Here is a 21,748-nt window from a genome sequence, read left to right on the forward strand (position 1 = left end):
GGGGGTTGAACCCCCCCCCCCCCCCCCTTTTTTTTTTAAATTCTTTTTTATGTGTGTGTTTCGGAGGAAAACCCTCCCCTTTGTTTTTTTTTAATAAACAAAATTAAATTAAAACAAATTGCGGTAATGGGTAACCCCAAAAGCTTACCTTACCCCCCCCCCCCCCCAAACTATTGACCAAATTTCAAATTTTGAGAGACACACAAAAAAAAATGTCCTCTTACCTATATAGGCCCCTGTTTTTGGACTTTTCATTCATTCATTTTCATGACTTCACTGTTCAGGTGAACGGATACCGTCTGTGTATGGTGAACTTGACGAACGACGTTTTTTATTCCAGACTATACCAGACTGTTCTTTCTGACTGTACCATTGTAGACCCAAAGTAAATTTTCAAAGGTCACGATGAATAAATTTTCTTGGATTTCCTGAAACTTTCCATCACTGACTGCATAATGGTGGACACCGTTTTATATCACGTAGCAAATCAAGTAAAACTTGGTCTTCTTTTCTTCTTCGGGGGGGGGGGGTTAAGCTTTTCGCCGTCGGCAATTTGGTGACCTTGGCTGATCAATAGATGGTTAATGAGGAGATGCTTTTGGAAAATTTAGTCCAACATCCTTTCATACAGAGATGAGCGATGTTGCCATTTTCTACATTCATTTTTCTTTTTCTTTTTTATGTTTTGGAGGGGGGGGGGGGTGTTTTGTATTATTTTGTTATAATTTGTTCGCTTTGTCAGTGTTTTTTCTCTTTAAAAAATCCAAACCAACGAATGGAAATATTATATTTATTTGAATCCCTATTAGTATATTAGAGACAACAATGATCTACTTTTCCTGTCATAATGATTTTTAAAAAATACAAAGAATCAAACACGGACTCTTTTCAAATAATTGTTAATGATTATGATTTTTGGTAGTCGCAAATCATATCACCTTTTTTAAGTAAATGTTCAGATCGAAATTTTTACCAAAAGAGTGGATATTTTTATTTCGAAGTCTATTAGGGATATATATATGGTTACAAAAGCAAAATCCATACGAAGAGAAATAACCGTACGTACCGTATAATTATGTACCGTACCCCTAATGTAATTTTGCGCATGCGCGTTACGTTGACAACGGACGCTACTTCTCCTAAAAAATGGCAGGGATAATGCAGTTCCAATTGACTGTTATTGGGCTTTTACCCAACGAAACATTCCACATTGCAAGATGTTGTGCAGAGGTATTGTTTTATTTCATTTGTATGATATACCTGAATCTTATTGTTTAATAAAGTACTATTTTAAGACGTTTTGTATCACTCTAACATTATAACACGGTCCCATACAATAAATAATTTGTTAGTTTGTAAAGAAGGGTTATGATGCGGAGCTGTGTGTCCGCATCCGGATATGCGGATGATTCACAATGCACAACCCATCTGGACACACAACATTTTGGACTGTTTAAATGATTCTTTGCCATTTTACAATGCATTAGGTCTAATATTAACACTATCGACCTCATACATCCATCATCATCATCATCATCATCAAGTACGGGTAGAAGGCGTTGGCCTGTAATTCCCGGTCACTGCTTCTATAATGTAGGTTTAGCCTGTTGGATTTATTGCTGAGTGTATGCGCATGCACAGGAGAGAGAGTCATGGGAGGTCGAAGCGATACTCCCACCAATGTTTATCTATGTGTCTTTTGAATTTGTCCGTTGTTGCCAAGACCACAATATTTTCTGGCAAACTGTTCCAGTCTTGTATTATTCGTCTGCTGAAAGACTTACTTCTAACATCCAGTCTGCAGTGTTCTTTCTGGATCTTGAGACAGTGCCCTCTCGTGGATCTACTTCTACTTGCAGGTTGGGAGAAGAAATGATCTTGTGGGATGTTGACTAGTCCGTGCATGATCTGGTGGACTGCGATCATGTCTCCTCTTCTTCTTCTGTAGAACAGAGAGTACATGTTCATGTATTTAAGTCTTTCTTGATATGGGAGGTCCTTGATTTCTCGAACCAATTTGGTAGCTCTTCTTTGCACTCTTTCAATTTTCTTTGCATCTTCTTTAAATCTGCTATGCCAAAGAACACTCCCATATTCTAGGTGTGGTCTAATTAGGGTCTTGAATAGAATCGGTAGTGTTGTCGTATCCAGTTTGGAGAAAGTTCTTTTCATTATTCCCAGTAGTTGGTATCCCTTACTGACCGCTAATGATACATGTTGATGGAATTTCAGCTGGTAGTCAATTGTCACTCCAAGGTCCTTTTCAGCTTTCACTGATTGCAGAAGTTTCCCCTGCATGTGGTAGTTCCCTTCAGGATTTCTCTTGCCTATGTGGAGTACTTTGCATTTGTCCTCATTAAAAGGCAACTGCCATCTCTCAGACCATCTGTGCAGGTTGTTTAGGTCATCTTGGAGGTCATTAATCTGTGCTGGTGTGCTCACTGTATTATACAGCTTTGTGTCATCAGCAAATAAGGCTACTTCGCTCTTTCTCACGTCAAGTGGAAGGTCATTTATGTAGACCAGGAAGAGGACCGGTCCAAGGACGCTGCCTTGCGGTATCCCGCTTGTTACTGGAGACCAGTTGGAAGATTATCCGTTAACGAAGACTCTCTGTACTCTCCCTGTCAGAAATGCTCTAATCCAGTTTAGGAGTTTACCCTCAAGTCCATGTGCCTCTAGTTTGAGTAGGAGTCTTTCATGGGGAACACTGTCAAAAGCTTTTTTGAAGTCGAGATATAAAACATCAATCGCCTTCCCTTCATCGAGCCATCGCGACCATTCCTCTAGTACGCAAAGTAATTGAGTTGCACATGTCCTTCCTGGGGTAAATCCATGTTGATTTTGTGAGAGTAGACGGTTACTTAGTAAGTGTGTAATTATAGCATCTCGAATAACTTTCTCCATCAGCTTTCCTGCGACAGAGGTGAGGCTTATAGGTCTGTAGTTAGAAGCTTGTGTCCTGCTACCTTTCTTGTGAAGAGGTACTTCAGTGCCTCTTTTCCAGTCCAGTGGGAGTTTACTTTCCTGCATAGATTTATTGTAGATTAACGTCAGTGGTTCGGCAATAGTCTTGGCTAGTTCCTTCATCACCTTAGGATGTGTCCCATCTGGACCTGGTGACTTGTTGGTGTTAAGCTTTTTAAGCTTGTTTTCAACATCGCTCACTAGTATGTTTACTTTGCTTAATGTAGGTAAGTCCATTCGTAAGGGTACTTGTATGTCTGGTATATTCTGCAGGTCTTCTTGAGTGAATACACTGGAGAAGTATTCATTAAGAATGTTTGCCATTTCACTGTCAGTTTGAGCTGGTAGGCCATCCTCCTTCATGAGACTCACAATATGGCTCTTACTCTTCACCTTGCTGTTGGCGTACCTCCAAAATGCTTTGGGATTTTGGCCAATGTTCTCTACAAGATCTGCTTCAAAACTTCTGCTAGCTACTCTTGTTGCTTTCCTAAGTTGGTTCCTTATTTGTTTATAGTCTTTGAAGTCCTTTTCCCTTTCCTCTCTTGTTCTGTTCTCATCTGTATAACGTTTCCAGCAACGTGTCTTCTTCTTAGACAGTTTCAAGATGGGCCTTGTTATGTAAATATTTCGTCTTTTGTCTTTATTACACTTCCGTACAGGTACATAATTTTCCACGCATTCCTTTATTCTGTGGAGAAATATATTCCATGCCTGCTCACAGTTCTTATCTGCAAAGACCTTTTCCCATTCTATCGTCTCCAGGGTTTCGTTCATAGTTTTGTAGTCTCCTTTCTGATAGATTGTACGAATTTCTCTCTTTCTTGTCTTCTCTGTTTCCTGTAATATGTCTAATTCTGCTAATAGACATACGTGATCACTTAGTCCTAGAGGAGGCAGATATTCGATCGAAAGAATCAATTTGGCGGTATTTGTAAATACGAGGTCAAGCACATTAGCCCTTTGTCCATTTCTGTGCCGGGTTGGTTCATCTATATGTTGGTGGAAGAACGATTCCTGTGTGGCGGTGAGGAACATGTGTGACGAGTTGTTTAAGCATACTAATACGATAGGCCTATCTAAGACAAATTCAAAGGCACTTTGCAGACAACAATAAATAGGTAATAGATCTAGATCTAGTCTAGGTATCCTATTCCTAGCAAATGGCAATGGCAATGATACAATAGAAAACTTGCAAGTAATTGTGTGTGATGGTGCTTATTTTACCTGACTGCTAAGAAAGCATAAATGCTGTAAGTAAGCAACCAGACGGCCGACGGCTTTACATGTGTAGGTCCTCTCCGAGGGACCTGGTAATGAGGATTGATGCCTTACCAAAGGGCACTAAAGCCACTAGCGCATCGTCTTGGTTTCGAACCCGGGTCACTGGATTACGAGACCACTGATCTACCGACTGAGCTATCGCACCTAATTAAACAAGACCTCCAGTCCACAGGGACCAGAGTCACTGTCACAATCTTCCAACCACCACAACCATTTTCCAAATATAGTCTAGATTTCTAAATGATATAATAATATATCCCCATGAAGAATTATTATCAATCGTCGTATGTCCCCTTTTATTTTGTTCAGGCACTATACCAAAGTAACCCTGAGAAGTTCAAAACACCTGACATACGAGGTTTACTGGAGTTTGAATGGGAGGAGTATGTGGAAGAACAGAGGAAAGCCTTACGAGATGAGACATGGGTCTTTACTGAAAAGGCAATGACTTATGTCAATGGAGAATTCCTTGGTAAGTGAAACACAGTCTGTTTTCATACATGTAATCAAGGCCTCAATTGTTTTAGTGTGGGTCCGAATTATATTATTTCAAGTCTCTGTACGTAGAGCCACTGTTTAAATTCTGAAATGTTAGGGGTCTGCAGTAACCTTTAGGAAGCCAGTCACTCATGTCATTCATACTATCAGCTCCTGCTCTGTAGAATTCTTTACCCTTAGCAGTTAGGAACATATCTTCTTTTAGAGGTGTTGTGGTCTAGTGGATAGGTCACCTGACTGTAGATTACAAGGTACAGAGGTTTAAATCCAAGCCCAGCACTAACGTCATTAGCCCAAACATTAATCTACCTTTGCCACTCTCCAGGTGTAAATGGACACCCAAAATGATTGAGTACCTAATTACTTTTTCAGCTCATATTATACATATTTATAAACCAGGGTGATAATGTCTAAGCGCCATGAGTGTCACGTGAGCGTCACTGCATGATGGTTATGAGCAATATGTAAGTGGCCATTATTATTATTATTACTCTGTTCCTGAAGTAGTCGATAACATACCATGGTATTTGGTTGAGGGCAGTAACATGTAATTTCATCTCTTTCTTTTCCCATGGTTACAATACAGGAGGTCCCGAGGCTCTGAAGCAGTGGTCAGAGCAGCACTTCAACTATGTGGAATACAAGCCCCTCCCACTCTACATGGCTTTAGCTGAGGAAGCGTATAAGGAACATATTCTTGCCACAAAAGTAAGACAAAAACTCATTTGACCATAAGAATGCAGTGAATTGATTTATTTACTGTACAAGAGCTTTTATTATGTTTTAAAGGAGACAGTGTTTATGGCAATAAAGAGAATTACATTTATATAACAAGATTCAGTATACATGCATGTACTGTAGATGAAAATAACAGGAGGTACAATATACTGTAATTATTGCATGTTGATGGATATGATTTGCAAAATAAAGTTTTATGAACTTACTTGGTATTCCCATGAAGTGGTATCAATAATACTTTATGTAAAAAAAAAATGAAAAAAACAAAAAGGAAGGGATTGAAACCTTTTCTCCTCCTCCCCCTTTACCCTTTTACTCCAAGATTTTGATAGAATATGTCTTTATATTGTTTTCTATAAATTTATCAACCATGTTATCACATTTTCTCTCCTCAGCATACATTTGTGTACTTTGACGTAACAGTTGATGGGGAAAAAATTGGCAGATTGCTGTTTGAGGTAATTAGGTCTTATTTCAGGTCATTCCTTTACCTGTTGGATTTTTTACCTTGCAGTATGCTATTTCAGTGAGTTTAAGGGGGGGGGGAGGGTCAATGCTGATATTCAGATGGTTTTAATGAAAGCAAAAATATGAGAGAAACGGATAAGTGAAAGTGTGAGCAAAATCTGATGAAACTTTGGCCTTAACTGAATATCTGTTATTATTTTGTAATACTATTACACTGTACATGTATATACCAACAGTTTTCTCAAAACTACACTATTCAAAAACCTTGTGACCAGGGCCCCATCGCACAGAACTTACCATTGATGGTAACTTTGCCATCAATGGTAACTACCATGGAAACCTTGATTTTGATTGACTGTTGAGCCCTGTTACCAAGGTAGTTGCCAGTGATGGCAAAGTTACAATCAGTGGCAAGTTTTATGCAACGGAGCCCTGTTCAAAAGCTTTTCCAATCTTGAGCACTCCTACTTTTCCTTTTCCACTTCAATTCATGACTCCTCCCCCAAGCCAATTTTGTTGTGTGTGGACATAGTTGAATTGAATTGCATTGTGTATACAATTACATATACATGTATTAAAACTAATTAGTTTATCATTTAACGGATGTACAACACTTGCTCCTGCAACAACAGTGCCACATACCCTGGACCCGAAACTAAATAACCCTAACCCTTACTCTATCTAAAGTCTAAACCTAACCTAAATCCTAAGTGGAACTCTAACCCTATACTTTTGATGAAATAAAGCCTGTAGTAAATGCCGCTGGGAAAAATGTCGGAGCACCGACTTAACAGTTTGGATTACAAGATATCAACATGAATTTTTTATTTCTCTTATAGCTCTTCACTGACCAATGCCCAAGGACGTGTGAGAACTTCCGAGCGCTCTGCACGGGGGAGAAGGGACAGAAAACAGATGATACTCTGATGAAGTTCCACTACCTTGAATCCTTGTTTCACAGGATCGTACCCAATGGATGGGTACAAGGTGGAGGTAAGGTCCGCTGGTGTAGCTACAGCAGGGGAGGGGGGTCACAAAGAGGGGGGGGGGCACATTTGTCACGCCCTCCATCGAATGGCAGCAAAAATAAGGCATAGGAAAAGAAAGGAGAGTGGGAAAAAAACATGACATGAAGATGATAGGACCATCTCTTACACTTCCCAGGGAGTGAAGCATGGGCACTACCATGTGTGGATTGGGAATTGAATCCAGTAACCGGATGATAATAATTTCAATACAAAGCGCTTAGAGACGTAGCATAAAGGGCTATACAAATGCAAATATTATTATTATTTATTATTATTATTACTGTTATTATTATTATTATTATTATTATTATTATTATTATTATTATTATTATTATTATTATTATTATTATTATTATTATTATTATTATTATTATTATTGTTATCATGATTATTATTATTATCATGATTATCATCATTATTATTAATATTACAATAATTATTATTATTATCATTATTATTATTATTGTAATCATTATTATTATTATTATTAATAGAGATTGTTGAATACCAACGAATCCGAAATTGGGACTGGGATATCAATATTATTTTAATTGTTGTTGTTGTCATCATCGTAATCATTGCCATTATGATTCCATTTAATTTTACTCTCCAGATATCTTGTACGGAAAAGGAGATGGAGGTGAATCAATTCATGGACCAGTATTTGAAGGTATGTTTCATTTTTTTCTGGCACAAATATTGGTTTTCATAAAAGTAATGTACTTCTCTCACTCTTCTTGATTGCGCCACTGTAAGTCGGTATGAAAGGCATGATGACTAATATGGATATATATATGGAATTGATATCAATTGAACAAAAAAAATAAAGACTCTTTACCTGAAAGTGATTGTAAAAGGTCTACCTGTTTGAAAGTTTTCTTGCTGATTATTCATAGAATTTCTTCTACAATGTTTGAAATTTTTAACTAGACTGATTACAATTTGGGATGTCACAATAGCTAGGACTTTTTCTCTTTTTTTGCACCTCTTTACGGAGAACACACACATCAAATGGTCGAACATAAGGCCCCAAATTTGCCTTGATTTGATGTTGTGATTCTGGAGATGAAGTCCACACATATTATCTACAGGAGCTGTAAAACATTGCGTTGATTTCAAAAGTACGTGTTACATGTACCTTTCTATGAATACAAGGAAAGCAGTCTTTAAATGGTGTTGCAGTTATTTATGAAAAAATCAAACTTTTAAAAAGGCCAAAATGTTGTGAAAAATCGTAGTTGAAAAGTTTCTAAAAGTATGGTGGCATAATATTCGTCCAAAACGTCAATTCTGTATTGATTCTCAGTCATTTTCAGGACTTCTCAATCAACACGAAAGAATACAAACAGTCCATTTAAGGACTATCCACATGGTTGTACCGCAAATCTACTCTCTAAGTTATCTTCTCGCCATGCACACCTGTACTTTCCAACAACATTACATTTTGTTTTTCAATTACAGATCGATCAATCGATCTCATTTACTGGGTGTATAAGCCACAAATATGTTCAAACTATTGAAATTTCTCCCAGGAAGCATTACATTTATAAAAAACAAACATTACCGGGTACATTTTTTATTTCACAGATCATTGCTTGCTTGCTTGCAGACTCTAGATTCAATATCGTTTATCTTTTTTTCTTTTCTTTATTCAGATGAGAACTTTTCGGTGAAGCACAATGCCAGGGGTGTACTGGGGATGGGCAACAAAGGAAGACATACCAACGGATCTCAGTTCTACATCACGTGTCAACCCGCTCCGTGGATGGACAGCAAGTTTGTAGCCTTCGGGTGAGTGTATGAACATGAAGATGTTGTCAAAGACTAATCAGCTTTTCTTACTCAAATTGGCAATTAGCAGCGATAGTTTTGTTCAGTGATGTAGTTCCTGGACATCAGGGCCCTAGCTGTTGCACAAAACTTACCATTGATAGTAATCCCGGCCCCCCCCCCCCACTCCGAGAACGGACGGACCCCATGCGTGTTGCCAAAATGTCCTTTTCGTAACAAAAGAAAAAGGTCGACCCGTATTGACTTTACACACCGAACTTTTGCTGAAAAGGGGGGGTGCTGAAAAAGGCTTGTATACAAAAGAAAAAGGTCGAGCCGTATTGACTTTACACACCGGACTTTTGCTGAAAAGGGGGGGTCGGTTGGAACACGCATATGCGTACCCTAAATAACACTGAGTGGGGGGGCCGGATGGTAACCTAGCTTGTCATCAATGGTAACTATATGGTAACATTGATTTTGATTGGCTTGTTACCATGGTAGTTGCCGTCAATGGTAAGTTTTATGCAATGGTCCCAGATACATAGCCTTTAGTTGAGGGAAGTTGTAACAGCAATTTAAGTACATGTATTTTAACAAAAACAGATTTTCAAAGACTATATTTAAATTTGTGTTTTTATTTTCCCATGGAAATTAGCTTTTCCCACATTTACATATACCACTTTACATTACATAATGATAATATACATAGATTTTACAGCGAATATATATATCCTGGCTGTTATTATAACATATGTGACATGGCCAGGAAAATACTAAAGAACTTGGTATTACGTAGCAGACTTTAAAACATTCATCAATCTGCTTCTCTTATTTTTCTGCTTTAATTCATTCATAGCAAAAATTTGGTAGCAGAGTTAAATTTGCTCTTGATACGATTGTGATTGTTTATCCTCATTTGCAGAAAACTTGTTGAAGGCACCGAAGTTCTGAAGACCTTAGAAGGGCAGGAGACATACAATGAGAGACCAAAGAAGGACTGTAAGATTGCTGCCTGCGGAGTCTTTGTCCCAGAAGACTAGACCATCGCCAAGACCAATCAAGACCAGTTTTTGAACCTGATTTTCAGACCAAGACAGTGTTCTCATCGCATCAGGGTTTTCTGTTTTCAGACCACTTTAAGCGATACCTGTATAGAAAAATCACCTATTTACACAGACCGCATCTTCATTTCCCATGAACAGAATTTCTCATGGGACCTGGGGGGGGGGGTGTTTCACAAAGATCCTAAGTTATACTAATCAATTATGGAAGGCCGTTAACATCTTTGAATATATATTGTAAAATTTATTTTAAAAGGCATAAAATGTTGATTCAAATCATTCATATTTTCTACTGTCAAAGGGATGTCATGTTCTTGATGTGGAATTTATGAAAAATCTAACAAAATTGAATTTTTGCTTTTGAATACATTTTATTTGAAGGCTACAAATGGCTCTCCATAATGTTTAAATCCAACTTAGAGTTAACTTCGTCTTCGGTTCCTTGAGAAACACTCCTAGGTTAAAAACGATCAGTATAGGCCTACTGCATAAAGACCACCTGCCTGTAAAGACCACTTTTCTGATCTCCCTCGAGTGGTTGTTACAGACAGGTTTCATTGTATTTCTGAAGGTGCCTAGAGCTGCTTTCGCATTACTACGAGCAATTGCTCACAACTTTTGTTTCCCACCAATGTACTGTCCATGTAGTTGATCTTCCATATATGAAAGGGGCCTTCTGATGTGAATTGCGCTCAACAAAAGTATTAGGGGCCAAGTTAAATACATGGAGTGTAAGCCTTGGTCCCACTAACATGGCTAATTGGTTATAAACATGGAAAGTGAGCTCTTCATAATTCTAAACCTGTTTCTCAATTTCTACTCTATGATGAAATGAAGTTTTGTTTCCATTGCATTATAAACCATTCAGAATGCAAGGTTAATAAAGAGTGATTGACAAAAAAAGTGTCAAAGAAGTGTCTACAAAATATCAGTTTTCATCGACCTCATTTTGTTTGGACCTATTCATCGTATTGAAGATATCGAACTTTCTTGAATGAACTACCGGTAACCAAATTTAGAAGTACATAGTTTTGATTTCTCCCAAAGTGCTTTGTGGTAGTTTCAGTTATGAACTGAATGCAATTAATCCATTCAGAAAGATATTACTATTGTTTCAAATACTGGTGCACAATTCAAGTCTGTAACCTTTTATTCATACATAAATGTAGCTATATATGGAGAAAAAAAAGTGCTAAGTCTATGATGGTGCAGCATAACTTCTGGAGGTTTTTTAATCGTTTTTTTAATGAAATGTGTCAAGTATTAGCTCATATTATTCTGTCTATCAAAAGCCACAGAGTTTTTCATTCTGTCAAATTCCAATTAATTCAAGTGGTTGCATCTAAAAGAAATACATGTATGAGAACGACTACTGCTTGTGCCTTTGATTCACATCATATCCACCAATTTTTTATAATTTTTTTTTTAAAGCGTTGCAGGGATTTGCAAGGTGAAAATGTTGTACAAAATAATAATTGGAAACTTTCCACTACGGTGGCAGAATATTTATTATTAGCAAAATTAAAGTCACACTTCTTTTCAAATTTGAATTTCATTTGTGTTTTATTCACCCCATTTGTTGGGTATGAAATGAGGGTTTCAATTTTCACTCAGAGAGGGTAAACCCCGGCCCCCCCCCCACCCCGAGAACGGACGTACCCCATGCGTGTTACCAAAATGTCCTTCTCGTAACAAAAGAAAAAGGTCGACCCGTATTGACTTTACACACCGGACTTTTGCTGAAAAGGGGGGGTGCTGAAAAAGGCTTGTATAACAAAAGAAAAATGTCGACCCGTATTGTTTTTACACACCGGACTTTTGCTGAAAAGGGGGGGGGGGTCGCTTGGAACACGCATATGCGTACCCTAAATAACACCGGGTGGGGGAGCCGGGGAGAAAACCAGTCTTTTGATCTGACTCGTCTTGCTGGTAGCAATAAATTTTGAGATAAAGGTTTTTTAAGGGCTTGCAAATCTCTAGTAGGGGCCTTATGCTTATGGTATTTTATACTACTAGCTTTACCAAGCATTATACCCTTCAAGTGACTGATGCAGTAGTTCCATTTATGAAGATCACTTTCTGAACTGTTAATGTACATAATATATTCAATTGTAAAAACTATTAGAGGTACTGGTTGTGTATACTTAAATTCTTGACTGGATATTTACTATGATTTGATTGTAATATATATATTCATTAAAATATGAATTTCTACAAAAAAATTGGTTTTGTTTTGTTGTATTTTCCTGTGGGCACATTCTCTCTCTCTCTCTCTCTCTCTCTCTCTCTCTCTCTCTCTCTCTCTCTCTCTCTTCTCCCCCCCCCCCCCCCTCTCTTTCTCTTGTGCTCCCTTCTCCACCCTTTATGTCTCTCTCTCATTCCTTCCCACTCTTTCTCACCTTCTCTTCTTCTGTCTCTCTCAACCTCCTCTTTTTATCCCTTTCCACTCCCCATCTTTCCTTGCTCCCTCTTCCTCTCTTTCTATTCTTGTCTCTCTCTCTCTTCCCCCCCCCCCTCTTTCTCTTGTGCTCCCTTCTCCACCCTTTATGTCTCTCTCATGCCTTCCCACTCTTTCTCACCTTCTCTTCTTCTGTCTCTCTCTCAACCTCCTCTTTTTTCCCTTTCCACTCCCCATCTTTCCTTGCTCCCTCTTCCTCTCTTTCTATTCTTGTCTCTCTCCCCCCCCCCCCCTCTCTTTCTCTTGTGCTCCCTTCTCCACCCTTTATGTCTCTCTCATGCCTTCCCGCTCTTTCTCACCTTCTCTTCTTCTGTCTCTCTCTCTCTACCTCCTCTTTTATCTCTTTCCACTCCCCATCTTTCCTTGCTCCCTCTTCCTCTCTATTTCTATTCTTGTCTCTCTCTCTCTCTCTCTCTACCTCCTCTCTTCCTCCCTTTCCACTCTCCATCTTTCCATCTTTTCTCTCCCGATCCTGATCCCCTCCCCCTCTTCTCCCTCTATGTCTCACAACTTTCTATCGCCTTTTCTCTCCCTCCCACTTCTTTCTTTCTTTCCGACTGCCTATTCCACCTACATAATAACTCAAAACACACAAGTTACGTTTTGATTTTTAACATCTTTATTCATTAATACTACATGTATGCAACCCTGCCAGAATGCCACAAATAATGAAGTTTGTTTTGTTAAAAAGACAACAGAAATTTCAGGTGAAGCATTCTATTCAACAAAGTTAACAAAAAGAGTCGATGCTTACGTACAAGACTTGTAATCAATTTTATTAGCAGTGTGCAGGATTAAAAATAACGGCAGACTGACATATACAATGGTACAATATCTGAAATGGGACTAGTTTTGTTTCATAAATTCAATAATACATTTCTGGGACCCATTTCACAAAGCCTTTTTTCAATGACAGATTACAAAAATCTGCTGATGACCAATTGGAAGCAAGGGTTTCACTAGCTTATAACAAAAACTGTCATTTGTCATTGCTGACAAGTTTTGTGAAATGGGGCCCAGATGTCCGAAATTCATTTACAGCCCAATGGTGTGTATTGTAATAATGAGATGCACCAGTGCAAGTATTGACAATGATAATCATCTCTTTCAATACACTTCATATTATGATTAGAAAATGTGATATGTATTTTAAATTACCAAACCCTAGCATAATTCTGAAATGGCAGGAGCAGCAAGTGTTAATGGGTTTTATGAAGAAAAAGCATACTTAATTTGTATACGGTACACTGACTTAGGAGTACATCATATATGTAAAAAAAAAAAATGGTTACCATGTTAGAACTATTTCAAGAAATAAATTGTTTATTCCTTTTAACCCTTAATCCCCTTTCAATTCATTCAAGAAGCAAATCATTACAAAACTACAAAAAGGAAATATAAAGGACTAATAGTAATACACGATAAATACTAGAATAGCATGACTTCCTATAACATCAGCATGGTATGAAGTTTTTCTTAATTTTTATATTTCATGGTGCAATTTTTATTTTTCTGAGAGTGAAATAAAATGAAAGAAGCAGGTACAGGACTATAAAACAAACAAAACGGGCATACAAATATTCTTTTACGCAACAAATCATTTCGATTAACTATCGCACATATAGTGTGGTACGGTATGTCACTGAAACAGCTCCCGGAGGATTTTTGTGCCAAAGTTAATTATTTTGCATTTTTGGATTCATTGGAGTCCAAGCTATCAGAAATTGATGGGGTTCAAATTTTCCCGGAGACACCAAATTTCCCTATTGCGCGTTATATATGCCATTTTGGCGCCCAATATGGACCCCCCAGGAAATGAAGGAGGGGTCTGAAAATTTGAACCCCATCATTTTGGGCCAATTAGGACCCTTTTGAAGCCAAAACAGCAAAATAATCAACTTTGGCAAAAAAATCCTACGGGATTACATACCATACTGCACCAAAATCATAAATTCTAAATTTGAATGGTTCACTGCTAGGCAGTATAGCGAAAAGTATTGGCCGGGCATAGTTCTACTTGCGCGTACATTGCAAGGTCGCAATGATTGCACGTGAAATTAACAATGGATACAAGCAATGGGACACGTGCGATGCTCTTAGGAGAGTAAATTTCCTATACGCTTTAACAGGCATATTATGTTAAAATGTCTCTTTACGAGAATTGACACTGGAGATGCAATATAAAAATTGACGGCTTCTTTTGGGGGTCAGGGTTAAAAGTATAGCTCCTCTGTGATACTGAGACTGCACTATGCCCCTGGACTTGGTCTCGGGACACAGTACAGTTTTGAGGTCACCTTGGGCGACAGTTATAACCGTGCCCCTCAAAGTAGTCAATATTTGTATACAATACAAGAGACTAAAACCAACTGTTTTCCACTCGTCTTTGCGATCGTACTGCCTTCCCACTTAGACATACAAATGTAGATGTGTAAAAATCTAGTATATATGTACACCTTCCAACCTAACAGAAATCACTATGTGCTGCAAATTCATACTTGGTGTTGTAAGAAGTTTGAGTAGTGTTAGAGTTAGGGTGCTTCTAATAGCCTTTGCACTCATCTTTGTGTGAAAATGTCAACACCTCTTACATAGCACTTTAGTGTCAAAAGTGCTAACCCACACATCTGAACTACTGTAAAATGGATTTTAGGCCAACACGAGCAATGGACACTAATATCAATATGAAATCTAATTGACGTTGTTCATCTTTCATGCATGCATTCAGATAGTGATTCAGATATATTTTAGGGAAAATAAGCAGAGAATTTGAAGACATATACATGTACTCGTTGACTGCATGACCACAAAACACAAAAACTATACATTTTTAGAGAAAAATAACACCATTTCATAATCATTACACACAGATATATAAACACTATTATGCATAATTATCTTTTTATACATTGTTCACATCCTTTCATTTGTACATTATGTGTAAATCATTAATCTGCTTTACATCATATCTTAATCTGCTTTACAACATGTGTAAATCTGCTTTATATCATGTGTAAATCTGCTTTACATCATGGGTAAATCTGCTTACATCATGTGTAAATCTGCTGTATATTATATGTGTAAATCTGCTTTACATCATGTGTAAATCTGCTTTACATCATGTGTAAATCTGCTGTACATCATGTGTAAATCTGCTGTACATCATGTGTAAATCTGCTTTACATCATGTGTACATCTGCTTTACATCATGTGTAAATCTGCTGTACATCATGTGTAAATCGGCTTCACATCATGTGTAAATCTGCTTTACATCATGTGTACATCTGCTTTACATCATGTGTACATCTGCTTTACATCATGTGTAAATCTGCTTTACATCATGTGTAAATCTGCTTCACATCATGTGTAAATCTGCTTCAATACACCAACAACTGAGTGCTTGAATTATAGGCAAAAGAATTCATGCAAGCTGATGCAAGTGCTATCATACAAAAATAAGTTCCTTTTCTATTTCACCGATGCCAGATTTTCAGAAAACAAATCAAATAGCAGAATAAATACAACCAGGGACCTAATTCACAAAGCCTTTTTTCAATGACAATTGACAAAAATAAGTGAGCAAGGATTTCACTAGCTTATACAAAAACTATCATATGTCACTGATGACAAGTTTTGTGAAATGGGGCCCAGGAATGACTACCATAACTACTTTAAACAATCTTAAACGGGGTATATGAAGGAGTATAAAAAGAAAAAGAAATAGCAGATGAAACTTATGAGGCATATACATTTGTACATGTACTTGGGGGAATCACGATACAGTTTGCAGACAGAATTCTCTACCACCATTATCCTGTTTTGTAATGTAATCTTCTCTGACAATTAGAGACGTTATTCTGCTTCTAGCCAGAGCCATCTGCACACAGAGTTGGGCCAAATATGGCAACTACTGCTTTGTTGGGCAAACACAAGAATATACGCCATGTTGTGACCCAGTGAACCAAGTTGGCCAAACTCTGTGTATAGATGGCTCTGCTTCTAGCCATGCTACACCCCCCATCTATCGTATTAAAAATATTCCATTAACATATAATCAAACGAGTACACTTTGTATATGTATGTCCATAACCACCGGTACCCACATCTCCCATGTGCATTTTTTAAAAAAAATTCTAAAGTGTTTAAGCAACAATTACAACCTCCCTTCATCTATGCAATCAAACAGATAAATGGGGAAAATGTAAATACATGCATCCAAAAATATACATGGGAAAAATATATTCCTTAAATTTGGCAGACCTTGTGACAGCGGCCTTTTGGATATCTCACAGAGTACATATGCCCACTAACGATAATCTAAGGTCTTAATGTGCCTAATTGACCAAAGTTTTTGTAGTGTTTGGTTTGGTTGACAAATTGAGTATAAGGTACCTCAGAAGAGTAATACACATATACCTGTACCTTGGAATATGTACAATTGTTGTTCCTTTTAGGAAAACTGCATATTATTTAATTCGAACTTGGAATTATGTTGCATTATTCACAATACAATCAATTTTTTTTAAAAGCAGGCCTGCACTACTTGTAGCTATTTGCGCCCTCCATACAGCCCACAATGCCTAATCGGTACCCGTTGGTCCCCCATGGTCCCCTTTTTCTTATGTTAATTGAGAGCCTGTTCGATGAGATAAGCACCTGCTTAGAAGGTGGTCGCGGTCTCGTGTCTACTTGTCAGAGTCGCATAGAAGTCTCCTTACATGAAGCACAGGTGGAGTATGGTTCTGTCTGTCTGTATGTGTGTGTACAATGTGCATGTGGTTGGTCATTTTTCCCGGGGGTTACGTATTCCGCACCTTGCCTGGCACGTAGTTCTTGTCCAGAGCCTTGTCTTGGAGAAACATGTGAAGGCTCTTCTCGTTCTGGGCGAGCGGATGCCCCGCAATTCTAATGAAGACAAACGATAAAATATTCAGAATATCAATAACAAAATTATAGCAAGCTACATCAGGCTCAAACTGAAGAAAGCATGTAAAAACATGGACAAATAGGTAACTTTTATAATGTAACCAAATGTAATGCATACATCTTTGTGAAGTCCCTTGATACAAATTATTTCATTCCCCTCTTACAAATAATTGTATTTCAATAGTCAGTATGTAAATTGCATATACTTGATGTGAAGTAGGGCCCTGTAGGGGAAGCCAATTGTTTGTCCTACCTAGCAACAACTAATGCATACCTGCCAACATTTGAAAATGAGAATTAAGAATTTTTAGCACGGTATGTCTTTGAAAATAAGAAATTATACATTACGCTACATTTTGTTATATACAGTCTAACGAAAATGGCCTATTACACAGGCATACTGGTAAGAGTGGTACCAGTGTCGATTTTAGTCTGAAGATAAAAGGCAGCAACATTTCAGCTTCCATAACATGCGAAGGCCCTTCTCATTCTGAGAGGCAGAAGCCCTGCAATTCTATTCAACACTAACAACAACAGTTACAACATGTACAACACCAACAACAAAAATGAAAGAATAAATAAATACAATTGTTAGAATTTCAATAGGATAATAGCAAGTTCAAAGTTCAAAATCTAATTACAAATTGAATTTGAACTTTCAGTTACAGGTGAAGGCTCTATTCATTCTGGGACCTGTTTTGTATAAAACTTGTTATTAATAACAAACATTGCTGAAGTTATCGATCAGAACCAAATTTGTTACGGACGGACGGAAGGACGAACGCACGCACGGAAGGACAGATGGCAGCGTTACTACATGTATATCCCCTCTGACTTCGTCGTTGAGGGGATAATAAAGACAAGTCTACATCTGCCCTCAATTTCACAGATGTACAATTTTCCTAAACTTACTTATTGATAAACTCCTCCAGAGCCGTCTGCCTCTGTTCAATGAACTCGTCCTCAAATATACCGTCTCCTTTCTTCAGAAATGGAAGCTGTCGACCCAGAGCTTTACCAGGTAATGCAGGTACAACAATCTACAGACAGAAACACAATGGAAACATGATCTAACATGAAATTGACTTAGAAATTAATTAAATAAATTAGAAATCAACCTTACCGAATGTCAATAGCTCTGTCCATAACCTTCTGTAATGTTCTTATGAAAGCAGAAAAATGTTTGGAGCAACAACAAAAAATCACAGAAAACCTGTCATGGGTACATGTAAATTCAAGAAAAGGCTGTGACTGGATCTTTAATTGTCGTGCTAGCTGGACACCCTAGGTGATTGCTCGGCTTGCCAAATTCAACTTTCTGTGGTCACTTAGTTGATATTTATAGTAAACTGCAGACGAATCACATGCAAATGATAACTGAGGTTTTTGGTTTTTGAAGGCAACAAAAACAGGCTTCAGGTTGCAACATTTGGAGGACTTTAAGTTATTTTGTGCCATATGTTACCAACTGAAGAGTGGTCCACAAGGGGTTTAAACATGAAACAGCGACGGTTTTTAATTTTCTTTTACAGAGTCGACTTTTGATTGTTCAGATTTGAAAATCAGGAAAACAGGTTAGTATTCATTCTTAATGAAAATAAATGAATTATTAGTCATAAAATTAGTTTGAAAATGATTCAATACAAGGCTCAGATTGCACCGAAGTGTATCTAAGAGCCCGTAAGATAGACCCAGGGCCTGGCAACAAGGGACTTTGTGCTTTGCATACGTCAGTTCATACTCTTTCCACCTTCTAATTTGACATATTTAACTATTTGTTGGCGGACAACCCTGCAACTGATCACAGATTTTAGTATGATTGATGACTGTGTGAAATTTATATTCTGTACTAGAGCCTGGATCTGAATACAATTTCTCCGTCAAGGATATTCATCGTTCCTGTTATTGCATACATGTAACAATACAGAACATATACAGTAGGACACAACATGACCAAATACCTACTTACATGTATTCCCCATTCCTATGAGAAATATTTGCAATCCAAATTATCAATAATAATCACAAAAAACAAATTCACAACAATGTCCAGGAAAATAAAAGCTTTCAAGAAAATCATTTCACTTATCAAATTTATCATCTGATTATAAAAATATGATTTCAGCTTCAGTTTTGGTTCATAGATTCTTTTGCAAAGGGCCCATTTAGGATTGCCTGATGCTATCAGAAGTCAGCACATCTCTCATAGTTATGTTTTGGATTTTATGTCCCTCTGACTAGCATACATGACCTGCCCGTAAATCTAACAACATTCCATTACTCCTAAAAATTCATGGTGAAACGACAAAACTTACAGAAACAGTGTCAAACTTCGGTTTCCATGTAAGATCTTTAATTATACCAGCATCATGTTTATTTCAACTTCAAATGTCTTCATGATACAGTCAAACCTGCTTTAGTGACCACCTGTCTATAAAGACCACCTGTCTACAAAGGCCACGTTTGTTGTTTCCCTTGAAAATGGTTTCTTATTGAATCATGTACTAAAGGAACCTGTCTACAAAGACCACCTGTCTACAAAGGCCACTTTTTGTGTTTCCCTTGGGTGGTCGCTATAGACAGGTTTGACTGTATTACTACTCAAATGAATCACAATTGGAAGACATACAACTTAGTTTTAACACATGTAATTATTTAATTATTTACTTACTTTACTATCTCTTTCTAACTCTTGTTTGAGAAACTCGAAGTCACTGTATCTCCGCCGTACTGTTGATTCTTTGTTCTTGAAGACCGGTAAATTTGTCTGTTATTATCAAGATAAATTGTCATGTAAGTTAAGGTGATACATGTTTGTACACACATCTTATCTTTCTTCAGATGAAAATTAAGAAGACTTTCTGATTACGGTCTTACTTTATGTTATTTTTTATGTTTATCTCAAAACAAATGAAGAATACACAATTAAAATTTGATACTTACTTTACGATAATAGCGCTTAGTGTAGAAAGGCATGCAGCCAGGGAGTTCACTAAATTCAGCGAACTCCGTGCAATGATGTACTGCCTTTGTATACTATACTAATCGCTATCATCGTAAAGTTAGTATCAACTTGGCACCACAAAATAAGTTTTGTAAAGTGTATACCGCGTGTCTGCATTTCAGCCGGAACTGACATCGCAAACTCTCATAAGAGTTTAGCGTTTTTGTTATGTAAATCCCACCTTTACTAATTATCATCAGGAACACATGGAAGGTAAGCAAATTGCTATCACTCGATCCGGTAGCAAAATCTTACATTCTATATTTATTTTTTTACTGATTTCAAAGTGCTTTTTATGAGAAGAAAGAAGAGTCCACACAAGCGAACTCCGAAGTCTGCACTGTGCAATGTTTTTTGGGTGCGAGAAGGTGTGATTTTGGACGCATTTTAAGTTTTGTTTACCAGCCTCTCCATGCAGGGCTAAGTGTAACTCCGGGAAGCTCCAACACCGGCGCCGCAGGCGTCGGAGCTTCGGGTTCATGCATCAAAACGAATTCTAACAGCGGGTTGGGTGACATTATCTCAATACATTATCTCAAAACTACAGCGTATGCGTACTTAGTGCGTACTTTCTCTTCGCCGGTTGAATGAAGGAAACAACATGGAAGAATCGTCGGGATAGGACAAAGAATCACGCCCTTTTTCCCCATCAAAGACTTCTTCAAATTATAATTTCAAGTTGCCGACTAGATGCCCAGAGGCATCAAGCAACCTAGTAAGTCAAAATTGTAATTACTCCCTTTGCATATATGTCACCCAACCCGCTGTTAGAATGGTTTTTGATGCACGAAGCCGAAGCTCCGACGCCTTCGGCATCGGTGTCGGAGCTTCCCGGAGTTAGGCTAAGTGATACCAAATTTACCAATTTCATATTTTGCATTGTCACTTATCACTTAGATCTAGCTCTTAAGGCGAAAAAGAGTAATGTTAAGTCTAGATCTAAATAACAAAAAAACTGAGGGCAAAATTTTCACAGATTTGCGTCAAAAATCGCTAGTAATAATAGTATTGTGCCACCCCCTTGCGCAAGCCATAGACTAATAGGGAAGGTTGACGAATGTCAGTTTTATTAAATAATTCCCCATACCAGACGGTTATTTCTGTCTACATAAATGAACATGGGTTAGGTCTATGCTACATGACATCTCGCACACACAACTAACGTTTGAACTCTACACTAGCCTACATGTAGAGTAGGCCTACTACAGTGATCACGCCTCCTTCAGTTCAGAAATCAGTACTCACACACACAGACTACGGCCAGTACGGGCACTCACCTTCATTCTGACTTCGTAATCTGTGTATCTTTTGTTTCCGATGCCATGAGTTTGATGATTACAGACATCTATTTCAAGGAAATTAGCAGGAGCAGCATAAGCATCATCAAGAGTTTGCCTCTTGGAGTCCAAACGACTTGTATCAATGTCAGCAGCAGCAGGTTTTGTGGATCCGTCTTCCGCCATGTTTCGTTTTTTTCCAAGCTATATCGAGCTGCAAAGACGGTTTAATTTCACGACACTTTACTGTGACTTACTTCCGTAGT

General features: G+C 37.8%; 2 protein-coding genes across 2 annotated transcripts; one reads left to right on the forward strand and one right to left on the reverse strand.

Annotated features, from left to right (window-relative positions):
- Positions 1-1,093: 1,093 nt before the first annotated feature.
- LOC587289 (probable inactive peptidyl-prolyl cis-trans isomerase-like 6) lies at positions 1,094-11,361 on the forward strand. Its single transcript, XM_030994440.1, has 8 exons — positions 1,094-1,230; positions 4,561-4,723; positions 5,336-5,457; positions 5,883-5,945; positions 6,795-6,948; positions 7,597-7,653; positions 8,639-8,774; positions 9,679-11,361. The coding sequence occupies exons 1-8, from the start codon at positions 1,147-1,149 to the stop codon at positions 9,794-9,796; spliced, it is 897 nt and encodes a 298-aa protein (XP_030850300.1). The 5' UTR covers positions 1,094-1,146; the 3' UTR covers positions 9,797-11,361.
- A 4,584-nt stretch (positions 11,362-15,945) lies between these two features.
- Positions 15,946-21,722, reverse strand: LOC575201 (sorting nexin-3). Its single transcript, XM_775618.5, has 4 exons — positions 21,483-21,722; positions 19,873-19,968; positions 18,114-18,241; positions 15,946-17,180 (listed from the first exon to the last, which is right to left on the reverse strand). The coding sequence occupies exons 1-4, from the start codon at positions 21,666-21,668 to the stop codon at positions 17,075-17,077; spliced, it is 516 nt and encodes a 171-aa protein (XP_780711.1). The 5' UTR covers positions 21,669-21,722; the 3' UTR covers positions 15,946-17,074.
- Between the last annotated feature and the right edge of the window lie 26 nt (positions 21,723-21,748).

This window comes from Strongylocentrotus purpuratus, unplaced genomic scaffold (assembly GCF_000002235.5).
Source record: "Strongylocentrotus purpuratus isolate Spur 01 unplaced genomic scaffold, Spur_5.0 spur5_scaffold_21, whole genome shotgun sequence".
NCBI lineage: Eukaryota > Metazoa > Echinodermata > Echinoidea > Camarodonta > Strongylocentrotidae > Strongylocentrotus > Strongylocentrotus purpuratus.